We start from the raw sequence: 20,983 nt of genomic DNA, 5'->3' as shown, positions 1-20,983 counted from the left end.
CTATCCCTTCCTGACCTCAGATCGAGTTTGCTTATCAGCATAAAGCATAGAACACCAAAGAACCACCTCCATACTCTAACCTAAGACAATCCGCAATGACAAGCAGGATTCCTTTGAGTATCCATATGGGTTAGGGGGACGGAGGGAGGGTCGGTTGCTGACAAATGAAGTTTACCTACTCAGATGGAACGTTATGGTGAGTACATAACTTCTTAATCTGAAGTAGTAACTTCATTTGTACATCAACCTATGGGACAGAGTCCCCAGCTACCTATTTCTTGGGAGGTCCTCATGGAAGGATGTTCCGGAGCACTGCAGAGCCGAAGGATGCTCTCCCTCTAGAAACAATATCCAATTTGTAATGGTTTATGAATGTATGAGATGAAGCCCAAGTGGCTGCTGAACAAATGTCATCCAACGACACCCTAGATAAAAAAGCAGCAGAGGTAGAGATCGACCGAGTAGAATGGGCATGGACTCCTTGAGGTGCAGACCGGCCAGAACTCTCATATGCCAAAAGGATACATTGTGAGATCCATCTGGACAAAGTGACTTTTGATACAGATTTTCCCAAAGTGGGTTTAACAAAGGATACAAAAAGCTGGTCTGATTTCCTGTGATCAGCTGTCCTGTGCAAATAGAATCTCAGTTGCCTATATACGTCTAGAGAGTGTAACCTGCATTCACCTTTATTCTGGTAATTTGGAAAGAAGACTGGTAAATTAATAGATTGGTTGATATTAGTCTCCGAAGCAATTTTGGGTAGAAAGGAGGGATTGGTCCTGAGTAAATCTCTATCTTTGTGAAAAATCAAATATGGTGGCTTGGCACAAAGGGCTTGAAGTTCCGAAACCCTTCTGGCCGAAGTAATGGCAACAAGAAAAACTGTCTTCCAAGATAAGTATTTCAGATCCACCGAAGTTGCAGGCTCAAAAGGAGGAGCTGTCAGAGACTGAAGGACAAGGGTTAAGTCCCAAGGAGGGACTGCATCTTTAACCGGAGGCCTTAAAAGAAAAGTGCCTTTTAGGAAGGTCTTACATAATTTAGACGAGGTCAAAGGGCCGAGATCACTCCCAACATGATAGTGAGAGATTGCAGCCAGCTGGACTATGACCGTAGAAGAGCTAGCACCTTGGTCGAATAAGCCTGACAGAAAATCTAATACTGCTGGCAACGGAGCTGTAAAGGGATCTAAGTTTTGATGCTCCACCCAAATACAAAAACGCTTCCATTTGCTATTATAAATCCTTCTCGTAGACGGCTTGTGAGCGGCTACTAGTAGAGATACCGGGAGTCCTAGCTATCAGTGGAACTCGATCAACCAAGCTGTAAGCTTGAGGTTGTCCAGGTTCGGGATTGACAGGCCTGATGGGTGAGAGATCAGATCCGGGATGGGATCTAGAATCCATGGGGGATTCACTAGATGAGACCATAGACATGGGAACCAAGGTTGACGAGGCCAGAATGGGGCAATGAGGATTATTCTGCTCCCCAACCGTCGAGCTTTCTGTATGAACTTTAGCATCAGGGGAAGAGGAGGGTAAGCATAAAGTAGACTGGGTGGTCTAACATGCACCAGAGCATCTCTGGGGGACTCCCCGGGTGGGGGAATTAGAGCGAAGTAGTCGCTGCACTTTGCATTCAAAGGTGAGGCGAAAAGATCGCAACGAGGTTGACCCCACTTGGAGAAGATTAGCTTCGCTACTCTGGGGTTCAGAGACCACTCGTACGGTGAGAGGATGGTTCGACTCAGTTTGTCAAGATGTTGGACCGGCCTGGAATGTGCGTCACTATGAGAAAGCGGTTGTTGGATATCGCCCATTCCCACACTCTCATGGCCTCCCGACAAAGTGGATAGGACCTGGTTCCCCCTTGTTTGTTGATATACCAGACAACCGACATATTGTCTGTATGAATCGCAATTGTCCCCAAGGGAAGAAGGCTGTGAAGTGCTTGCAACGCCAAAAGCACCGCTCTCATCTCTAGGACATTGATATGCAAAAAGGTCTCCGAATGGGTCCACGTGCCTTGGACAGTCCTGCCCATGCAGTGCCCCCCACCCGAGGCGAGAAGCGTCCGTGGTCACCGTGGTTAGAGGAGGGGACATAGAGAAGGGGAGCCCTTTCTGGAGGTCCGGGGGCTGGAGCCACCATAAAAGTGCTTTCCTGCAAACCCTGCTGAGGGGAACGGGGAAGCTCAGGGGATGTCGCAGGAGGGACCATTGGACTTGCAAGGTCCATTGAAGAACTCTCATATTCAAGCGCGCCAAGGGTAGAAGGTTGATAGTTGCCGCCATCGAGCCTAAAGCCCTCAGGACCAATTCCGCAGGGGGAGCTGGGGATTGTAGAAGGGCCAGTATGTGGAGTTTTAGAGTTCGAAGCCGGTCCAGAGTCAAGATGGCTAGAAGCTGGTTTGTGTTCAATCTGGCTCCAATGAAATCTAGGATTTATGTTGGAAGAAGGGAAGATTTTCTGATGTTGATCGTGATCCCCAGCCGGGGAGCTAGATGGAGAAAGTAGTCTCTGGCTGTGCATAGTAGATGCCTGGTGGGGGCGGTCAGGAGCCAGTCGTCCAGGTACGGAAAGACCTGAATTCCCTGGAGTCTCAGATGGGCCACTACAACTGTCAAAACCTTGGTGAACACCCTGAGGGCTGTGGTGAGACCAAAGGGAAGGACCCTGAACTGGTAATGGCTGGCTCCTAGCCGGAAGCGGAGAAACCTCCTGGATCATCTGTCCATCAAAATGTGGTAGTACGCATCCTTGAGGTCTATGGAGCACATCCAGTCGTTCTGCTGCAGAAGTGGGAGAATGGATTGGAGGGTGACCATATGGAACTTTTCTTTGGCTACTGACAGGTTTAGGAAGGACAGGTCGAGGATTGGTCTTAAGTGCCCCGTCTTTTTTGGCACCAAGAAGAACCTGGAGTAAAAGCCTGATCCGGACTGGTCTGGGGGGACGTGCTGGATTGCTCTTTTTTCTAGCAGCTGGAGGATTTCCTCAGCTGCCGCCTCCCTTTGATTGGGTGGGATATCGGGGAGGCTTCGGGGAGTGGGAGGGGGATTGAGAAGGGGAATCTTGTAGCATCTGGATATGATCTGAAGCACCCAGCGATCTGTTGTAATGGACTCCCAAGTTGCTAGGTGCCTCGAGAAACGGCCCCCGACTGCCTCCAGAGTGGAGCAGTTGGGTAACCCTTCAGGGTTGCTGCGTGGGCCGATCAGAAAAAGGTTCTCTGGACCCGAAGTTCTTCGGACCCCCTCTGCCTCTAGGGCGGCGCCCACTCTGTCCTCCTCTGCCTCTGAAGGACGAGGGGTCCAGAGCAAAACGGGATTGTTGAGACGTCCAGAACCACATCTTCTTCTGTCCCTTTTGGTTCCTCGAGAAGGACCTCTGGGGAGCAGAGAAGCGGACTCCGACGGCAGACAACGTCTTCCCATTTTTTTCGCTCTGGACCAATGTGTCGCGTACGGTCTTGCCAAAAAGGGCAGAACTATCAAACGGGGCATTTGCGAATGACGCCTTGAAAGGTTCCGCAAAATCACAGTGACGGAGCCACACCTGTCGCCATAGGACGACGCCCGCTCAGCTGGCTCTAGCGGCTCCTTCAGTGGCATGGGATAGTAACCGCATAGAGGTATTAGAGATAGATTTGAGAGTGGCCATTCGGGTTCAGAACACTTTCTTATCCTCCGCCGACATGGACTCTGGGAGCGACCCAGCGTATTCTTTAATGAGATCCCGCTGGAGTCGTATCACATGTGCCATATAATTCAGCGACCTCACAGAGAAGGTGGCTGAAGCGAACACCCGCTTCCCCAGACGGTCTATCGTCCGAGACTCCTTGTCTGGAGGATGGACCAAGGAACTCTCCTGGGCCAGTTCCCTTTTGGTGGCGGCCGCCACCAACATGGCATCTACTGGGGCTCCCTTGCTCCAACATGACTTATCCGAAGGGGGGCTGAGGATTTTGTCAGGCCTCTTTGGAATGGGCTCCACAGTGTCCAGTTCCTTCCATGCCCTGGTAGTAATCAGGTCTACCAGGGGGTCGACGTTAGGGGACACCCAAGAGGTAGATGGGCCTGTGTCAAATGCCTCCAGAAACACAGACTCGCCAGAAGAAGGTTTTGGGACTGACCACCCCCCTCTGATCTGAAGCATCTCCATGATGTCTCCGAAGGAGACGTCTTCGGGGGGTGACCTTGGGGAACCTTCCCCTTCCTCCAAGTCTGTGTCCTCTGTCAAGGACTCAGGTGAGTCCAAGTGCCTCCTTTTGCACTTGCGTTTGTGAGGACCCTCCTCGGGGGGGGGGGGGGTTGTCCGAGGAGGCCTCACCAACTACATCCTGTTCCGGCAAGGGAACAATCTGGGACATTTGCACAGGCTGTCCCTGGTACCGGGTGATGGAAGGTAGACCCATCTGAGAGGGAGTGCAGGGTGGAGCCGTAGCCGAAGCCAGGGGCCTGGAGTCCCTCGACAATACCCTCTCCACCACATCGAATGCTGAAGGAGAGCTGCTCTCTCTCGGATCCGAGAGCAGACCTCCCCTCGGATCCGATGTGCGGATCGGGGCTGGCACCGAGGCGGTCGGATCCGTAAGGCCAGCATGCTCCGACCGTGACAGAGCCGAAGTCATACCGACACCTCCGGATCCGAAGCTCAGCTCTCAGCTCCGAGAGCTTGGATCTGAAGAAAAGGGACCCGACAGACTCGAGGGTGCCATTGGAGCCGAAGTACTGGACACTATCGGCGCCGATGCTCCCCTGGCTCCAACGCTACCCGGCTCCGAAGGCTCCAAACCCCAATAGTGGGTCGGAGAAGGAGCGATCGGGGCAAAAAAGGGGGTCGAGCTCCCCCCGGAGGGGGGGGGGGGCAGGAGCACTCCCATCTGCTTCTGGGCCTGGAGGAACCTACGCATCATCCGGTCCAAGTCTGCATCAGAGATGCTATGGGTAGAGCTTGACAAGGCCACAGAGGCGGGTCGGGAATGCCGCCTCGATGACCTCGAAGGCGACCGGATCTCCTCCTCCTCCGGCGAAAAACGGGGAGATTGGAGCCGGGTAGGAGAAAAAACGGAGGCCATAGGCAGAGAAGCTCGCTTAGATGGCGGCGCCGAGGAAGAGGTCTCGGCCCGCCTCTTGTGATGTCTCCTTCCTAGCTTCCCTCTCCTCTTGGCCAAGGGTGGGAGGGTGAGTCCCGGCCAGAGGGAGAGAAGGTGGCGCTGCCGAAGCCTCGGCAATAGCCACAGAGGGACCGGAGGATGAAGCCGAGTCCGGGGGCAACAGTCCCGCCAGAATTGGCTTCGACCTCCTGTCCCTGAGGGCCCTGGGGTTGAATGCTGCACAAATAGTGCAGCCCGAGGAGAGATGTTCAACCCCAAGGCAAATAACGCACTGAGTGTGGCCATCCGCTGGGGACAGCTTATGGCCACACTCGGTACATTTAGAAAAAAAAGCTTTGGACACCTCAGACATATCCTACGCACACACTAGGCCCCAAAACTGACACACCTTAACACACACACATGGGGAGGGAATACACTCAAACTCACTAACAAAACAAAGGAACGCTAATCTAGCTAGTTGAGATAACACACATACAACAATTTTCTGACAAAAAAAGGCAGAAAAGAAAGATTTTTCTCACAAACTCCTATCCTATGCCTGGAAGCTTGTTCAAAGCTGCTGTTCAGAACCGCGGCAAACGAGATCTGAGGTCAGGAAGGGATAGCAAGGGGTTATGGGTAGGGGGGAGGAGCTTGGAGCTCGGATCTTAGCTGTTTGAAGCTGCCTGCTCGGATCCGATACCCATAGGTTGATGTACAAATGAAGTTAACTACTTCAGATATATTATTACCAAAAACAACCTTAAATTAAGAAGCCTGGTATATAGTCTTAGGTTAATCAATAGTCTCCCTGTCTCATATCTAAAAGTGGGTACAAATGAAAAACCTCTTTTACAAAGACTAACAAGGTGTTTACTAATCGTACAATTTGAATAACTGTAAATTTTAAAATCATGGTCACCCTGTAACTTAAAATTAATTGTCATATTAATACAATCAAAGTCATTGTTTTCATCAAAAATAGACACATCACTGTCACACGAAAACAACTCAAGTGTGGAGACATTGTTTGGCATTTCATTGCTACACACTAAAGAGGAATCTAATTGTTGTAATTCACCTGATGGTTGTGCCATTGATTGTATCTCATTTGGTGATGACCCCCCCCCATCTCCCACTTGGTTGATAATTCTGCCGCCTCGGGGTTCTTGTATCCGCATAGCTCTGTTAATGCACCCGATTCCTTAATCGATCCAAACGCCTCAATGGTTGTGCACTGTCTAAAAAAAAAAAAAATCATTATTTTCACACATATCAGTTTGCACCACCCCCAGTTCGTCATCGGAATCCCTAATAATCTTATTGTTCACATTATGTCTGCCCATATCCGCTTCCCTTCTTTGAGAAGGATATACCCTTTTTTTCCTTATATTGTAGTGTCTCTAATAATTTTCTTTTGCTTCCTTTCCAACCCATTCTTAACAAATTTGTCCACATCCATCAAAATTTTATCAAATCGTGCCTTGTTGATTTCAAATAACAAATCGTTAAAAATACTGTGTTTTAAAGTCAGCAATTCACTTTTTAATTTAGTAAGTTTAGCAGTGTTGTCTCTAATAATAATCCGCATTAAATCTATACCTGTGCGGGCATATAACACCAGCAAATCCTGAAATGCTTCTGAATTTTTCTGAATACCCATAGGTAGTTTAAAAACTCTGAGTCCCCTCGGCACCTGGTTTAATTCAATAGAGCATTCCAGAAATGCATTATCCATCTGAAGTGCTTTAAATTTCTTGGTTACCTTCTCAAATAATTGTAGTTGAGAATTAAAGCTACCAAAGCTCGTACCCTGCTCAAAGGCTACTCCATTAGCCAATACAGGTGGAGCTAATAATGTCTCCAGATCAGGAAGTGCAGCAGTGTCATAGAACATATCTTATAATGAGAAGCCGGAAAACTGTTCCTTTTTGTGCACTGGTGTGATTTACATGTTGAGCAGAGAAGCTCACTGGGACCCACAACGTACTTTAAACTGAGAAGCCGGAAAACTGTTTGTGCTATATAGTGCATTTTGGTATTGTTGAACTGACTAGCTCTTTTTTTATTGATAACCACACACAAAACAGATAAACATTTGTTACTGCACAGTGTTGTAATTTTGATACGTGGGCACTGCAAATTTGAAGTGTTTTTCATTGTATATCATCACATTTTGTGAAGCACCATATATATTTTTTGAGCTGAGAAGCAGTTAGGGGTTTTAAAGGCCAATAATTTTCTATACTGGTATTGCTTTTTGAACCTTTTATTTAGTGTTTGATATATTGAGCGAATAAGTTTATTGGACTTTACAGCACTGTTATCCTGGTATGTTGACACTGTTTAGTGGAATAGCCCCTACCTCAATTTTAGTAGCACTACATTTATATAATTTTAATGGAGCGTGTTATAGTCCAATACACTGAACTATCTGGACAAATTATTTCCCTGCTACAAGCAAATGGCCCTGGTAATATGAGTGATAACAGTAATGTCACCATTTCTACTTCACAAGCAGAATTGCTTACATTACACAGACCACCAGGCCCCTCAGGGTTTTCCAATGTGAGAACAGGGAGTAGAGTAATGAACGGAGATTTGGGTAGGGCTGATAGAGGGGCAAGTCAGGAACATGTGTTGCCTGCTGGACTTCCTGATCTGGAGACATTATTAGCTCCACCTGTATTGGTTAATGGGTTAGCCTTTGAGCAGGGTATGGGCTTTGGTAGCTTTAATTCTCAAATGCAATTATTTGAGAAGCTAAGCAATAAATTTAAAGCACTTCAGATGGATAATGGATTTCTGGAACGCTCTATTGAATTAAACCAGGTGCCGAGGGCACTTAAAAGTTTTTAAACAACCTATGGGTATTCAGGAAAATTCAGAAGCATTTCAGGATTTGCTGGTGTTATATGTCCGCACAGGTATAGATTTAATGCGGATTATTATTAGAGACAACACTGCTAAACTTACTAAATTAAAAAGCGAATTGTTGACTTTAAAACACTGTATTTTTAACGATTTATTTGAAATCAACAAGGCACAATTTGATAAAATTTTGTTGGATGTGGACAAATTTGTTAAGAATGGGTTGGAAAGGAAGCAAAAGAAAATTATTAGAGACACTCTAGAATATAAGGAAAAAAGGGCATATCCTTCTCAAAGAAGGGAAGTGGATATGGGAAGAGATAATGTAAACAATGAGATTATTAGGACGAACTGGGGGTGGTGCAAACTGATACGTGTGAAAATAATAATGCTTTTTTAGACAGTGCACAACCATTGAGGCATTCGGATCGATTAAGGAATCGGGCGCATTATCAGAGCTATGCGGATACAAGCACCCCGATGCGGCAGAATTATCAACCAAGGGGGAAACGGGGGGGGGGGGTCATCACCAAATGAGATACAATCAATGGCAGAACCATCAGGTGAATTACAACAATTAGATTCATCTTTAGTGTATAGCAATGAAATGCCAAACAATGTCTCCACACTTGAGTTGTTTTCGTGTGACAGTGATGTGTCTATTTTTGATGAAAACAATTACTTTGATTGTATTAATACAACAACTAATTTTAAGTTACAGGGTGACCATGATTTTAAAATTTACAATTATTCATCAGATTGTACGATAAGTGAACACCATGTTAGTCTTTTTAAAATAGGTTTTTCATTTGTCCCCACTTTTAGATATGAGACAGGGAGACTATTGATTAACCTAAGACTATATACCAGGCTTCTTAATTTAAGGTTGTTTTTGGTAATAATATTTCCCAGACTATGACAATAAATGTATAAGTCTTAAAAGAAGTAGTGTATTCATCCCACCGTACAGCCCTGCTGTTATGGTTTTTGAGCGCTTTGTGGAGCACAAATACGTAGATGTTTAGAACAAGAAACACTACCCAATAGTAATTTAACTACAGCAGAACAGTTTTGTTTAAAAGAATTATCTCACAGTGATCAATACAGGGTTATGAAACCCAACAAAAGTGGAGAGGTTGTTATTATGTCAAACATTGATTATGAATGTAGAATGCATTTATTATTAAACGATGTAGAAACCTATGAAACGGTATCTAAATTTGATGTACAAAGAGCTTACACCAAAATTGATTGCCAGTTGTATGAATATATGTGTGAGGGGATTATCTCACCCGATGAATTTAAATATCTTTCTGTAGAACATCCCATTATTCCTTCAATGTTTGGTATTCACAAAATCCATAAGAATAACAATTGTCCACCATTTAGGCCGATTGTTGCAGCTAGGGGCTCAAAGACAGAGCCCCTTGCGTTCTATATTGACATCACATATAAGAAAATATTGGATAAATTACCATATATTTTGAAGGATTCATGGCATTGCTTGGATTGTGTAAGGAATACCAAGATTGATGCTAGTGAGGAATTTTGGTTTGTGACAGTTGATGTCATCAATCTGTTTTCTGTGATCCCCCACCAGATCGGGAATTGACATGTTCAGTAGTAGCTTGGTGAATTACAGTGATTTACATCAAGTTAAGAGAAGCCTCTTAATAGATTTGCTGGAGATGGTATTACTCAATAACGTCATGCTGTTTGATGGTGAATATTATAAACAGACAACTGGGGTTGTGATGGGAGCCAGGTGTGCGCCCATCTATGCCAACTTGGTTTTGGCAGAGTGAGAACAGAATTCTGTGTTCAAATCAGAATATAAGTCCAAAATGTTGCTATATTTGCGATATTTGGACGGTATTCTTATTTTATGGAAGGCTTTAAAAATAATGTAGAAGCATTTATTAGTTATTTCAACCAAACAACTGAGTTCCTTTATTTTACAAATCATATTGATAAAGATAAAGTCGAGTTTTTGTATATTCAGTTATATATAGAAGATGATCAAATTCACTCCAATATCTTTTGCAAAAAAAACATATAGCAATTCCTTTTTGAACTATGATAGTTGCCACCCTGACCACCAAAAGAAAAATGTGGTTAAAGAGCAGATGATATGGATATCCAGATTTATATGCCAGGAAGCATGGTTTAAGATAGAAATGGCACATTTGATAGATATGTTCAGGAACAGAGGATATCCGATGGAATTACTTTACAAACACAGTAAAGAGATTGAGAGGAGAAGAGTGTGTGATTTTATGGCCATTCTTATGGACAATAACAGAACACACAATAAAGTTAATACCTTAGGTAATGACAACCCCAGTCAAAACTATTCCTCCAGGATGGTTATAGAGTTTAACCCAACAGGGGCAAAAGTAAGGAATATTATGTATGCCGCATGGGATAGTGTTTTTACTCAAGAAATTAAAGATATAATAGGCTTAGTTCCTAGGTTTATTAACAGCAGAGGGTCCAATCTAAAAGAATTGTTTGAGAAAAACTCTATAAATTATGACAATGAGCCTTCCCGAATGAGTATATCCGGTACATGCAGTGTGTGAAAATACATAAACGATGGACCATATGTGCATATTTAAAGCTACAAGAGAACATTAAAGTGCCCAGGACACTGTAACTGTAATACAAATATGGTGGTCTTTGTGGCTACATGCCTGTCTTGTGCCGCGTTTTATGTTGGGATGACTACCAGGAAACTTAGACTTCATATACTGGAACATAATAGGGACATTAAGAATAATAAAACCACAAATGCCCTATTTAATCACAGTATGAGTTGTACCAATTTCAATTTTTTTTTTATTTTTTGTTATTGATAAGTTACCCAAGAAGGATTTTGGGGGGGATGTAAAAATCTTACTTGAAGTCAGAGAATGTTTGTGGCAATTGCGCCTGGATGCATGTAATGCACCAGATATTAATGAGAGTATTTCTACAACCTGTGTATTAAAATATAAATCTCAGTTCATATAATATACATTATATTATTACAATATTTCCTATGGTCATTGATCTTTATGATGGAGTTTTTAAATACATAAGTTTTACAGTTGTTAATAGTTTGATATTTATTTATTCAACATGTACAATTATGTAGTTATTGCTGTTGCTTGAATATATGTTAGAACATTACAGTTCTGAGCTCAATTACCTTGGATGCTTAGGGGTTAATTTTTAAATATACTGTGGTACTCAAGTGAGTTATTGCCTTCAATTGTTATTTAAGTGTTAATGGGTGTATTGTTCACTGACTCTGATGAAGCCCAATTGTGGGTGAAAGTGCTGAGTCAGTCTGCCTGTTTTCATTAAAGCTGATGTCCTTGCTGGTTCGGGTCTGCTTTTTTTTACTAGTTTAAATAACATGATGTTTAATGGAACTGTAGTCTGATGAAGCAATCAGGTAGATCGTGAAAGCGCTTATTCTCGTTTCTTTTGAGTGTGAATAAAGTGAATTTTACCTTCAGCCGTGGTGGTTTGACTTCGCATTTTATTATTTTTACCTTTGGAAGCACATACGCTACTGCCGAATTTTTATCCGGTTACCTAGGTTGTTTTTTTATCTTTGTACCTTAATATTACCCAGTATATCAAGAAACGTGGAGTGGGCATCCTGGGGCATGGCGGGGGATCTGTAACCAGCTACAACCTGGATTGCAGTCTTGCCAAGTGTCAGTTGCACTTGGTAATTTCAGATGCATTATGTTCAGCAACTAGCCTGGAGGTGTCGCTATCCTTAATGAATATGGATACGCCTCCTCCTTTAGTGTTTCGGTCCAGGTTAGATTGCTGAAAGGTGTGGTATGAGTTATAGCCTGGTAATGCAGGGGTACTCTCTGGAGCCTTGAACCAGGTTTCCGTCACTGCACAGATGTCAATGTTTTCCATTTTAAGGAGTGCCGCGAGTGAGTGCATTTTGAGTTTTAGACTTCTAGCACTGAGTAGCATTATTTTGCTTGCTTATACCTGCTACAGTAGTCAGTTTGTCATTTGAACCTTGCCTAAAAAAGCCACTATAGGGGTGGCAAGAGCCTTAGCCAGTATCCGGAATCCCAGGGGCGACAGGTGCAGGCCATCTCTGGCAAAGCATCATGGTCTGTCGATCATGTCGTCCCAGGCAGACAGACACTGGATCCCCTTAGAATGACACCAGAAGCTTAGCCAATTTTTGAAGTCAATCATTTTGTCCTTGTATTGTGCAATCATTCTGGGCGATGGCAGGATGCAACTCAGGGCTAGGGTCATACCTGCCTGGGCTACATGATCTGAGAGCTCCTCCATGTCTCTTTTCATGTAGTCCAGAGAGGTACATCTCAGGTCATTTCCACCAATATGGACAATGACAGAGTCATATCTGTACTTGTTGTGGAGTGACCTGAGTGCTTGTTTTATGTGGTAGATCCTGGCACCAGATAGGCAGCTGACAATAACTTTCTCCTTGCTTAGCCTGGTGAGTGGGACATCAGTGTGCCTGACTATAGAGTCACCTATGACTAGTGTGTTGGGTACGTTGTTTTGCCTTATGGGCTGAGGTTGAGTGGCTCACTGATTTTGTGGGGTATGAGTCATTTGGGTAGTGTTGGGGGTGGTGGTTGCTTGCGTTTCAGCTTTGGAGATCTCTTTTGTTTGGGCAGATTTTTATTGAGAGCCTCCACAAATGTAGGTGTGTGTTTTGTGTTACTATGTGTGGGTTTGGGTGGTGTAGGTTTTGATGGACCATCTGTTGAGTGTGGTGTGGTGCAGGTGATTACCTTCTCCTCTTGGTTGTCTAGTACAGTCTTGGCTGCAGAAAGCTTGGCTTCCAGTTTGGCTATATAAGTGCATCTCTCACAGGCTGCAGTTTTGGGTGGTAGGAGGAGAAGATTGCAGTGTACATGAGGCAATTGCTACACTGCCCCAAGATGCCCAGATTATTCCATTATATCTTACTAATATAATTCTATCTTGAAATTTATAACTGGTACATTCTCCTAGGTTGCGGCTAACCAGCATCATCCTGGGTGTGGCTATACATCATCTATGGACCAGTCCATCAATTTAGTTAGCACCAATAACAACAAAATAAACAAATAAATTAGAGCTACTGATTAATCAAGTTAAATAATATAATTAACTAGTTAAAAATTAAGATTATTATTTTTTAATAAAAGTTAAAAAACTAAAAATTAATCTTGAAAGTTTAATTTAGAACATGATAGGCATGTCTTCTATCTTGAAAAGAAAAGTTAAAAATCTTCATTTCTTTTATTATGTTTTGATCTAAGTTCTTTGGCTTTGTTCTGTGTACTGCACAACAGTAACTCCTTTCAGTTTCTTTATTCCCCAAGTTTATGACTGTAAAGCAGTTGTAAACACTGTAAGTTCTGGAAGTTACCTTAAAGTTTATTTTATTTCTTTCTTTCTTAATTTATTTGCTTACTTACTGTTTGCCATGGTAAGTGGACTGCTCAATTGACCCTTTTTAACCTTGACCCCCAGCTCAGACAGCAGAAAATACATCACTGTCATTTTAATCAAAAATACTATAGACATAATGAGTATATCAAATTTTCAGAATATAATGGTAAAATTCAATGCAAATAGTGTAAGATTATAAAATCACACACACACATATATGTATATATACACACACACATACACATAAAAATGCAAGCTAAGAAATTCACAAAATACAATGCAATCATACATATAATACATAAACTCCTACATTCATGTGAAACGTGTATAAGAAGCTGGCAACAGATTCTTAAATGCATTCTATTATTCATCATATGGGATGTCACCTAACCATTGTCATGCTAGCAGTTGCAGGCAGATTCAGTAAAGAAATGATTTTTAAATGCATCTTTGAATTCCTTAATGGTTTCTAGATGTTTGACATTAGTAACCAGGTGGTTCCAGATAGCAGGTCCCTGTCTAGATAAGGCTCTCTCACCTACAGCAGTTTTAAATATAGGGCATACTGTGTACTACCAAGTACATAAGGGTGTCTTACTCTTAAAGGGGGGAAATGACCATGTTTTAGAACCTTGTAGACTAGTCCACTTTGAAAAAAAAAATAAGATTAACTAAATATTTTTTAATCATTAGATTAATCATGATTAAAACTTAAAATCAATTTACATCCCTAAAATAAATAAATCAGCTAAATACATGTGGTGTTAACAATATAAATAAGGAGAAGTTGTGTAACTAACCTTAACACTCCAGTAATGTAGACACGGGAGATGTATGCAAATGACTCCCTAAGAACACCAAGGTTTCAGCTACATGGCTTCTGAATGTCCATGGCTCTTAATTTTTTATGTCTTTATGGTTACATTTAGGCCAATAAACCCAAACCCCAACAGCTGTGGCCATGCATGTTTTGGCCTTTTTACTGACGTCATCAGCACAGCATAAGTGGATAGTTTGCTTATACATCAGAAACACAGGGTCTTTAAACCCAGTTGATGCCTGTAGAGATTAAGGTGCCTGCAAAGTATCCCATCTAACATCCAAACTAAAGTTTAAAAAAGGACATACAACAAACTATTTAGTAAAATCTGTAAGAAAAACTCAGCTAAGAGAGTTTTCGCTGTGGGATACCTTAAACCTCCTGCAACGTAGGCCCATGGGATGCATGCAACTGACCCTTTAAGGACATCAAGTGTTTTAGATATATGGCTTCTGAATGGCCATGACTTTTTTTCCTTTTTAAGTCTTTGTGTTAAATTTAGGCCAATAAAACCAACCCCCACTAGCTGTGCACATGCATATTTCAGCCTTTTTATTGTCCTTGTCAGCACAACGTAAATGGATAGTTTGGCTATCATTCAAAAGCACAATGTCTTATTTTGCAGGCACCTTAATCTGTACAGGCATCAGCTGGATTTAAAGACCCTGTGTTTCAGAAGTATAGTCAAACTATCCACTATCAATAAAAAGGCTGAAACATGCATGTCTACAGCTAGTGCAGTTTGGCTTTATTAGCTTGAATGTACCCATAAAGACTCAAAAAGTGAAAAGGTCATGGACATTCAGAAACCCTTTAGCTGAAACACTTGATGCCCTTAATGGGTCACTTGCATAGACCCCTATGGGCTTTCATTACAGGAGGTTTAAGGTATCGCACAGACCTCACCCTTGGCTGAGTTTTTCTTGCAGTTTAAAGTTACAGTAACAGCAGATGTTTGAATGATCACTGCTGCAACAGCCTAATGTAAATAGGTAATATCCAGCATAGGATATAACAGCTGGCCAGCTTCCAAAGGTTCAAAGCACCTTCCATGCATCCAAACCATTAGTGAGCTCAAGCTGAGCTGACTAAAAAGACAGGTTTGGGCAGCAAGCCCTTCAGAGCTTTCCTGTCAACAGAGAGAGGGATGCTGAATCCTAAGAGGACATTGCTAGGAACAACAAAAATTAAATATCCTCATCAGAAAACAAGGGGATGAAGGAATGAGTGGCTACATTAGTAGTGATCATTCGGCGATCTACTATTATGATAAGATTACTTACACAACTGTACTCTCTTCTTCATATTGATCACTGCTGCAGTAGCCTAAGCTATATGGGTAGATTTCCATAGCTTAGATAACTGGGAGGTGGAAGGAGTTCAAGTTTTTCAACTTTGTCATTTTCCAGTAAGACTCTGTTATACGTTTTGAAGTTATATTAGTTCACTTATTTGCAGCCTACAGAACACAGCAATGTATGTAACAGTGGGTCAGATCAATGCGGTTTAAGACGGTACAATTACTACATCCCTATATTAGCTAGACATACTTTAGATAATTATCTGAGCTATAAAATATGATTTTGAGACATTACTGCTCACCATTATCCCTCAGTCTATATAGAGAGTGTCAGTGTCACTTTATGAACTAACTGTTTATTCTGTAAAGAAAATGTATGCCTTTTTTTCCCAAATCTCATAATGTTATTTTTACTAATATTAAAGCTAAGGCCATGATGATAAAATAAATGTTACTTCATATTAAAAAAGCCATACACAAAGGGGAAAGATGATGTACAGAGGTGTAGCAGCATCTATAAGATTTATATATTAACATGCACTAACCAGCCTAATACACATTTTAGTACTAGCTCTAGGTTCACTACATGAAAGGCTGCACACATCTGCAGGGCACATATCCAGAGTTCACTCCCACCTATACAACCAGTATGCAGCTGTACCTTGAAAGATACAGTCATTTACCTAGATGGGAGTTCATAATTTCAAAATGAACATCCTGGATTACTGTTTTACATACTGAAAAAGGTAATCATTAAATTCTCGGGGCTCACACTATAAGTCTGAAAATGGAGGTGCAGAGGAGATTCCCCCCTGTAAAAAAAAGTTTAAAGAAGAAGAGTGATGCTCAATACTCTTGTCTTGTATTTTCCTTTTTCTGTTTTTTTCCTTTTTCTCATGATTCAGCAATGAGAGTTCTGAGATTTTAATAGGGAGACAAAAAAAACAAAACAAGAAATGATCATGAATGACAATTTTCACATTATGTGTAGCATATTCAAGTGATGAAAAAGGAAATCACTAGGCAATGGAGATATCAGAGCCATCTGTCCATGTGTAATGAAAACTGTCCAGAGAAATGAAGTCTTATTTTTTCTACACACAGTCTATGTACATCAGGAAACCTTTTTAAAATGCATATGAAAGAATCAGTTATTATAAAAAACATTACTTAATCTACCACTTGCTTATTTTTTGTCAGCACCTTAGTATATATACTTATTAAAATTATCACAACTTTTAATTTATGATCAATAAAATACTTAGGTACCATGGATATCCAAGTAGCTTGGCCCACACTATTGACCCCGGCACAAATTCTGCATAAACAGAAGCATCATCAGGTTCTTGCCAAGTCTCCTCTGGTTTATCGCACCCTCGAAACTGAGGATCTGGGTAGACAAAAAAAATGGATATGAGGCTGCCATTCAGGATAAATTATGTGCAATCGCTTCAGCATACTCAGTGCATGGCTGCAGGAATTATAACATGGTTTGAAAATAGCAAACAGATGAGAATCAGTCTCACAGCATGATCTCTTTAGCAGTGAAATGTCCCTACAGATGCACAAATATGCCTTGGGATTCAGAAAGACTTACTGATGTGCAGAAATTTTAACTCTATTGGTTTATGCTTCATCTCAGCAATTCAGACTCTTCTCTCCCACCACTGCTTTCTACTGGCAGCTGTTGAAGCATAGAAAGTGGCCTCACTGGTGATGCTACATCCAAATGTAGCAAGCAGTATATGATAGCAGCTACTGAAAACTGGCCATGTGGTCTCTCTCAGAAATGGTGCTGGCAGCAGATTAACATAGCAGAATAAGTCAGAGAATCACGTAACAGTTATTTTTTTATATATCTTATTTGCAAGAACTAAAAAGTAAATGCCATCTTTTGAAGCATTCAGCCCTATCTGAATAGCTTGCATGGCGGCCATAGTTATGTACTGAGCAGCCATGGGTGGGTGTGTTGGTGCGTGTGTACTGGGCATGAATTTGGCTATACAGATGTGTCTGTGCATGTGTATGTGCTGGACTGCATGCATACATCTGCGAGTGAGTGTTTCCATGAGTGTGAGCATTTCTGAAGGGGACTGCTGTCTGTGGCAACTAGTGCGTGCATCCATGTGCGCGCGCGTGTGTGTGTGTGTGTGTGTGTGTGTGTGTGTGTGTGTGTGTGTGTGTGTGTGTGTGTGTGTGTGTGTGAGTGCGTGCGTGCGTGTGTGTGTGTGTGTGTGTGTGTGTGTGTGTGAGTGCATGTTAGGGGTAGGGCTGCCACCTTTTCATTATGGCAGTTCCTTACAAACAAGCACTGCCTCTGCAGAATGCAACCAAGCCCCTTCCCTTGGGTACCCCTCCCCTTTAATCAAACCACACTCAGAAGCATCGACCCTGAGTACCATATGCAGCTACTGCATGCAACAAATGTAAAATGAATCAAGGGCAACACATAAAGGAACAACATTTTTACTTAGCAGCAACTTATACTCAAACCATAACATTTTGTTTGCACACAAAATGACATCACACTTAACAGTTCACTAAGCAAGAGAAAACTGATCACAAAATCAATGACATATGTAACAACCCTCCACTGGACCAGTAATCAAGGACCCTTAATTGTCACAACTAGCAACAGTGGGGGGACATTCACTGAGAGGATGACAGGTACATGCACAGTATTTCCAGATGCAACTCTCTGCATCAAGTGCAATTTCCCCTAAGAGCACACAGAGACCACAGTCAGTCCGAGGTTGGTTTTTCCCTCTTTCTACAGATCCCCAATAAGACTCCCCACTGGCACAGCTATAGAGTTGAGATCTCAGCTGACTGACCAAGCCAAGGCCTCCAGCACCCTCTCTGTCCAACCAGTGCCTTGTGTCCCTGCCCAAGTAACTGACACACACACTCTTTGAGGTTTGATTTAAACACACACACACACACACACACACACACACACACACACACACACACACACACACACACACACACCTGGAAAACATTGGCACAAGTTTACTAGCTATGCTCCCTTCTGCCCAGACTATAATGTAGTTGCAACTGCCATTTGTCACTCCTTATCAGTTACTTTAGAGCCCCTTAACAAAGGGTGTCAAGTTTTACTGTGTAACATTAATACTAATGCAAATGGTAGTTTGACCTCAAGTAAGGCTATTAGGACTGGCCCACACAGTTTCACTAAATAAATATGCAAGTACTCTCAAAACCTAAGTATCTCTACACAGATCAGCCACAATGAAATGTTTAAATATATTTAATAATAAATAATAAAAGAACAAAACAATACTAAATATATATTCACAGTGACATCAGAGTTCAAACCCATAGGAAATATTTAAAACAACATTGCAGCACAGTCTCAAACAAAGACAAATATCTAAACTAAGATTCACTATATTCCTGACTTAATTTAAGAAAATTACACTATACCTAATAACTTACTAACAGAGCGAGGCAGATGTTGTGGTGAATGGCTTATGTCAGGTCCAATATTGAATACAGAATGCTCTGTCTCTGTCTCACTAAGAGACTTCTCAAAATAGTACCTCAAATATTACTGCTGGGATAGCTTGCAGGATGACATCACTTCTTGTCATCTGACTTCTAGTTCCCAGGCCAAAACCCCCACTGCTAGAAGCTGGCAGCATTTAGCATCTACCTGTAAAAATATACAGACAAGGCTTTTTCCTCAGATCTTTAGCAGATGCTGGAAGTCATAAAACAATTGCATTCCTTCATGCTTCAAATGTACCAATTAGTTCACTCCAAGGACAATACAGAAAGCTTCCTAGTACAGACTCTGTGCCTCTAGGTGCATTGAAAACTTGACAGGTAGCATCTTTCTTGCATCCTATAAAGTACTTTAATTTCAGATATCTTTCTTTTTTTTTTTTAAATTCTTTTTATTTTATTATCTTATAGACAAACAATACAAACCATAGAAGAAAACTGTACAAACATCAACAAAAACTATAAACAACTATACATTGCCCAAATCAATAACAATATATACAACAGATAATGAATTAAGGAGATATAATAAAAAATGAAAAGCGTTTCAGGTTAATAGACAATCAAAGAATACATTCCAAAAATTTTCAGAACAGAACTTGTGATTACCTTTATAAAAGAGATATTTTTGCGCCTTAATATGCCTAATTACCAATTCCTTTAGACCTTCCCATGTTAGTGCGGCTTGGCACTTCCAATGCAAAGAGATATAATATTTGATAAATATGACAATTGAAATCACCACCTTGAGCTGAGCTTTAGGAATATTATCAGGAGGGATATGTAATAAAGCAAATTGCCAAGAAAGTGTTGATTTCTTGTATCCCATTTTCTCCAGAATAACTTTAAGAGTGCACCATAGTCTGTACACACATTTACAACTCCAGAAAATGTGGTATATATCGGCTACTTGATCCTTACAGAATGGACACAGAGACGACAAGTTGGGATGAATTTTATTAATAATTGCAGGTGTTAAATACGCATTGTTGGTGATCATGAGTTGCGTATAAAATAGTTTTTTTAAAAGGGATAAATTTAATACTTGATTTGAAAGCCTCTTTCATTTGTGTGGGAGTTACATTCGGGTCCTTATCCGACCAGAATTTAGAAAATACTGGCAAATTGTTAGATCTAATAGAGATTAAGAACTTGTAGACATTAGAAGTCATTTTCTTTTTTAGCAGAAGAAGTTTCCAAATAACCTTGGCAATTTTGATATTTTCTCTGGATAGGTCTGGATGATCAAAATATGGATTCAATAATTCAAAGATCTGTCTAGTTATTAAAGTATATTTATTGGATAGATTAAAGGTTTGCCTAATCTCAGATAACTTCAGATGTTTGACTAAAAAGAAGTCTGCCATGCACTTATCCTTAATAAGGGGGAAATTGTCCAGATTTATCATGTTACCACTCAGAGTTAAATTGGAATTTAGATGTAATGGTTGGAGGGAAATGAACGCCTGCAAAAGTTTTAGAGAAGACAATAGTTTATGAAATCTGATAACGTTATATTTGAGGCCATAGATGATTTTATATTTGTCTAGACTAACTTTGCTTAAGAAAGGTAAGGCGAATGGATTAAAGTTAAGGGATCTAATATAATTGAAGTAAAGTAATACCCAGTTAGGGTGCCAGGCATCCGAGGTATTAATATAATTTGCTATCTTAATAATTCTACTACTTTGAATAATATCATAGTATAGTTTGAAGTCAGGAAGAGAAATGCCACCCAATTCCTTCGGGTAAGTAAGTTTAGAGTACGATATTCTCACCGATTTTGGAGACCAAATAAACTTAGAGAAGGTTGAGTGTAATTTATTGAAAAAGTATAAAGGGATAATCGCATTAGTCGAGTTGAAAATATACAAGAACCTGGGAAGGATATTCATTTTTATAATAGTTGATCGTGTCAGAAAGGGAAG

General features: G+C 41.4%; 1 protein-coding gene across 1 annotated transcript in view; it reads right to left on the bottom strand.

The window, feature by feature from the left end:
• ZCWPW1 (zinc finger CW-type and PWWP domain containing 1) overlaps positions 1 to 20,983 on the bottom strand; it is a 2,385,176-nt gene that overhangs the window by 1,386,870 nt on the left and 977,323 nt on the right. The window contains exon 7 of the mRNA XM_044076340.1: positions 16,797 to 16,917. Coding sequence (XP_043932275.1) covers positions 16,797 to 16,917 — 121 coding nt within the window. The remainder of the gene's footprint in view (positions 1 to 16,796; positions 16,918 to 20,983) is intronic.

This window comes from Protopterus annectens, chromosome 7.part0 (assembly GCF_019279795.1).
Source record: "Protopterus annectens isolate FY-2018-M chromosome 7.part0, PAN1.0, whole genome shotgun sequence".
NCBI lineage: Eukaryota > Metazoa > Chordata > Ceratodontiformes > Protopteridae > Protopterus > Protopterus annectens.
The sequence above is the reverse complement of the archived record's forward strand: the minus strand, read 5'-3'. Positions and strand labels throughout refer to the sequence as shown.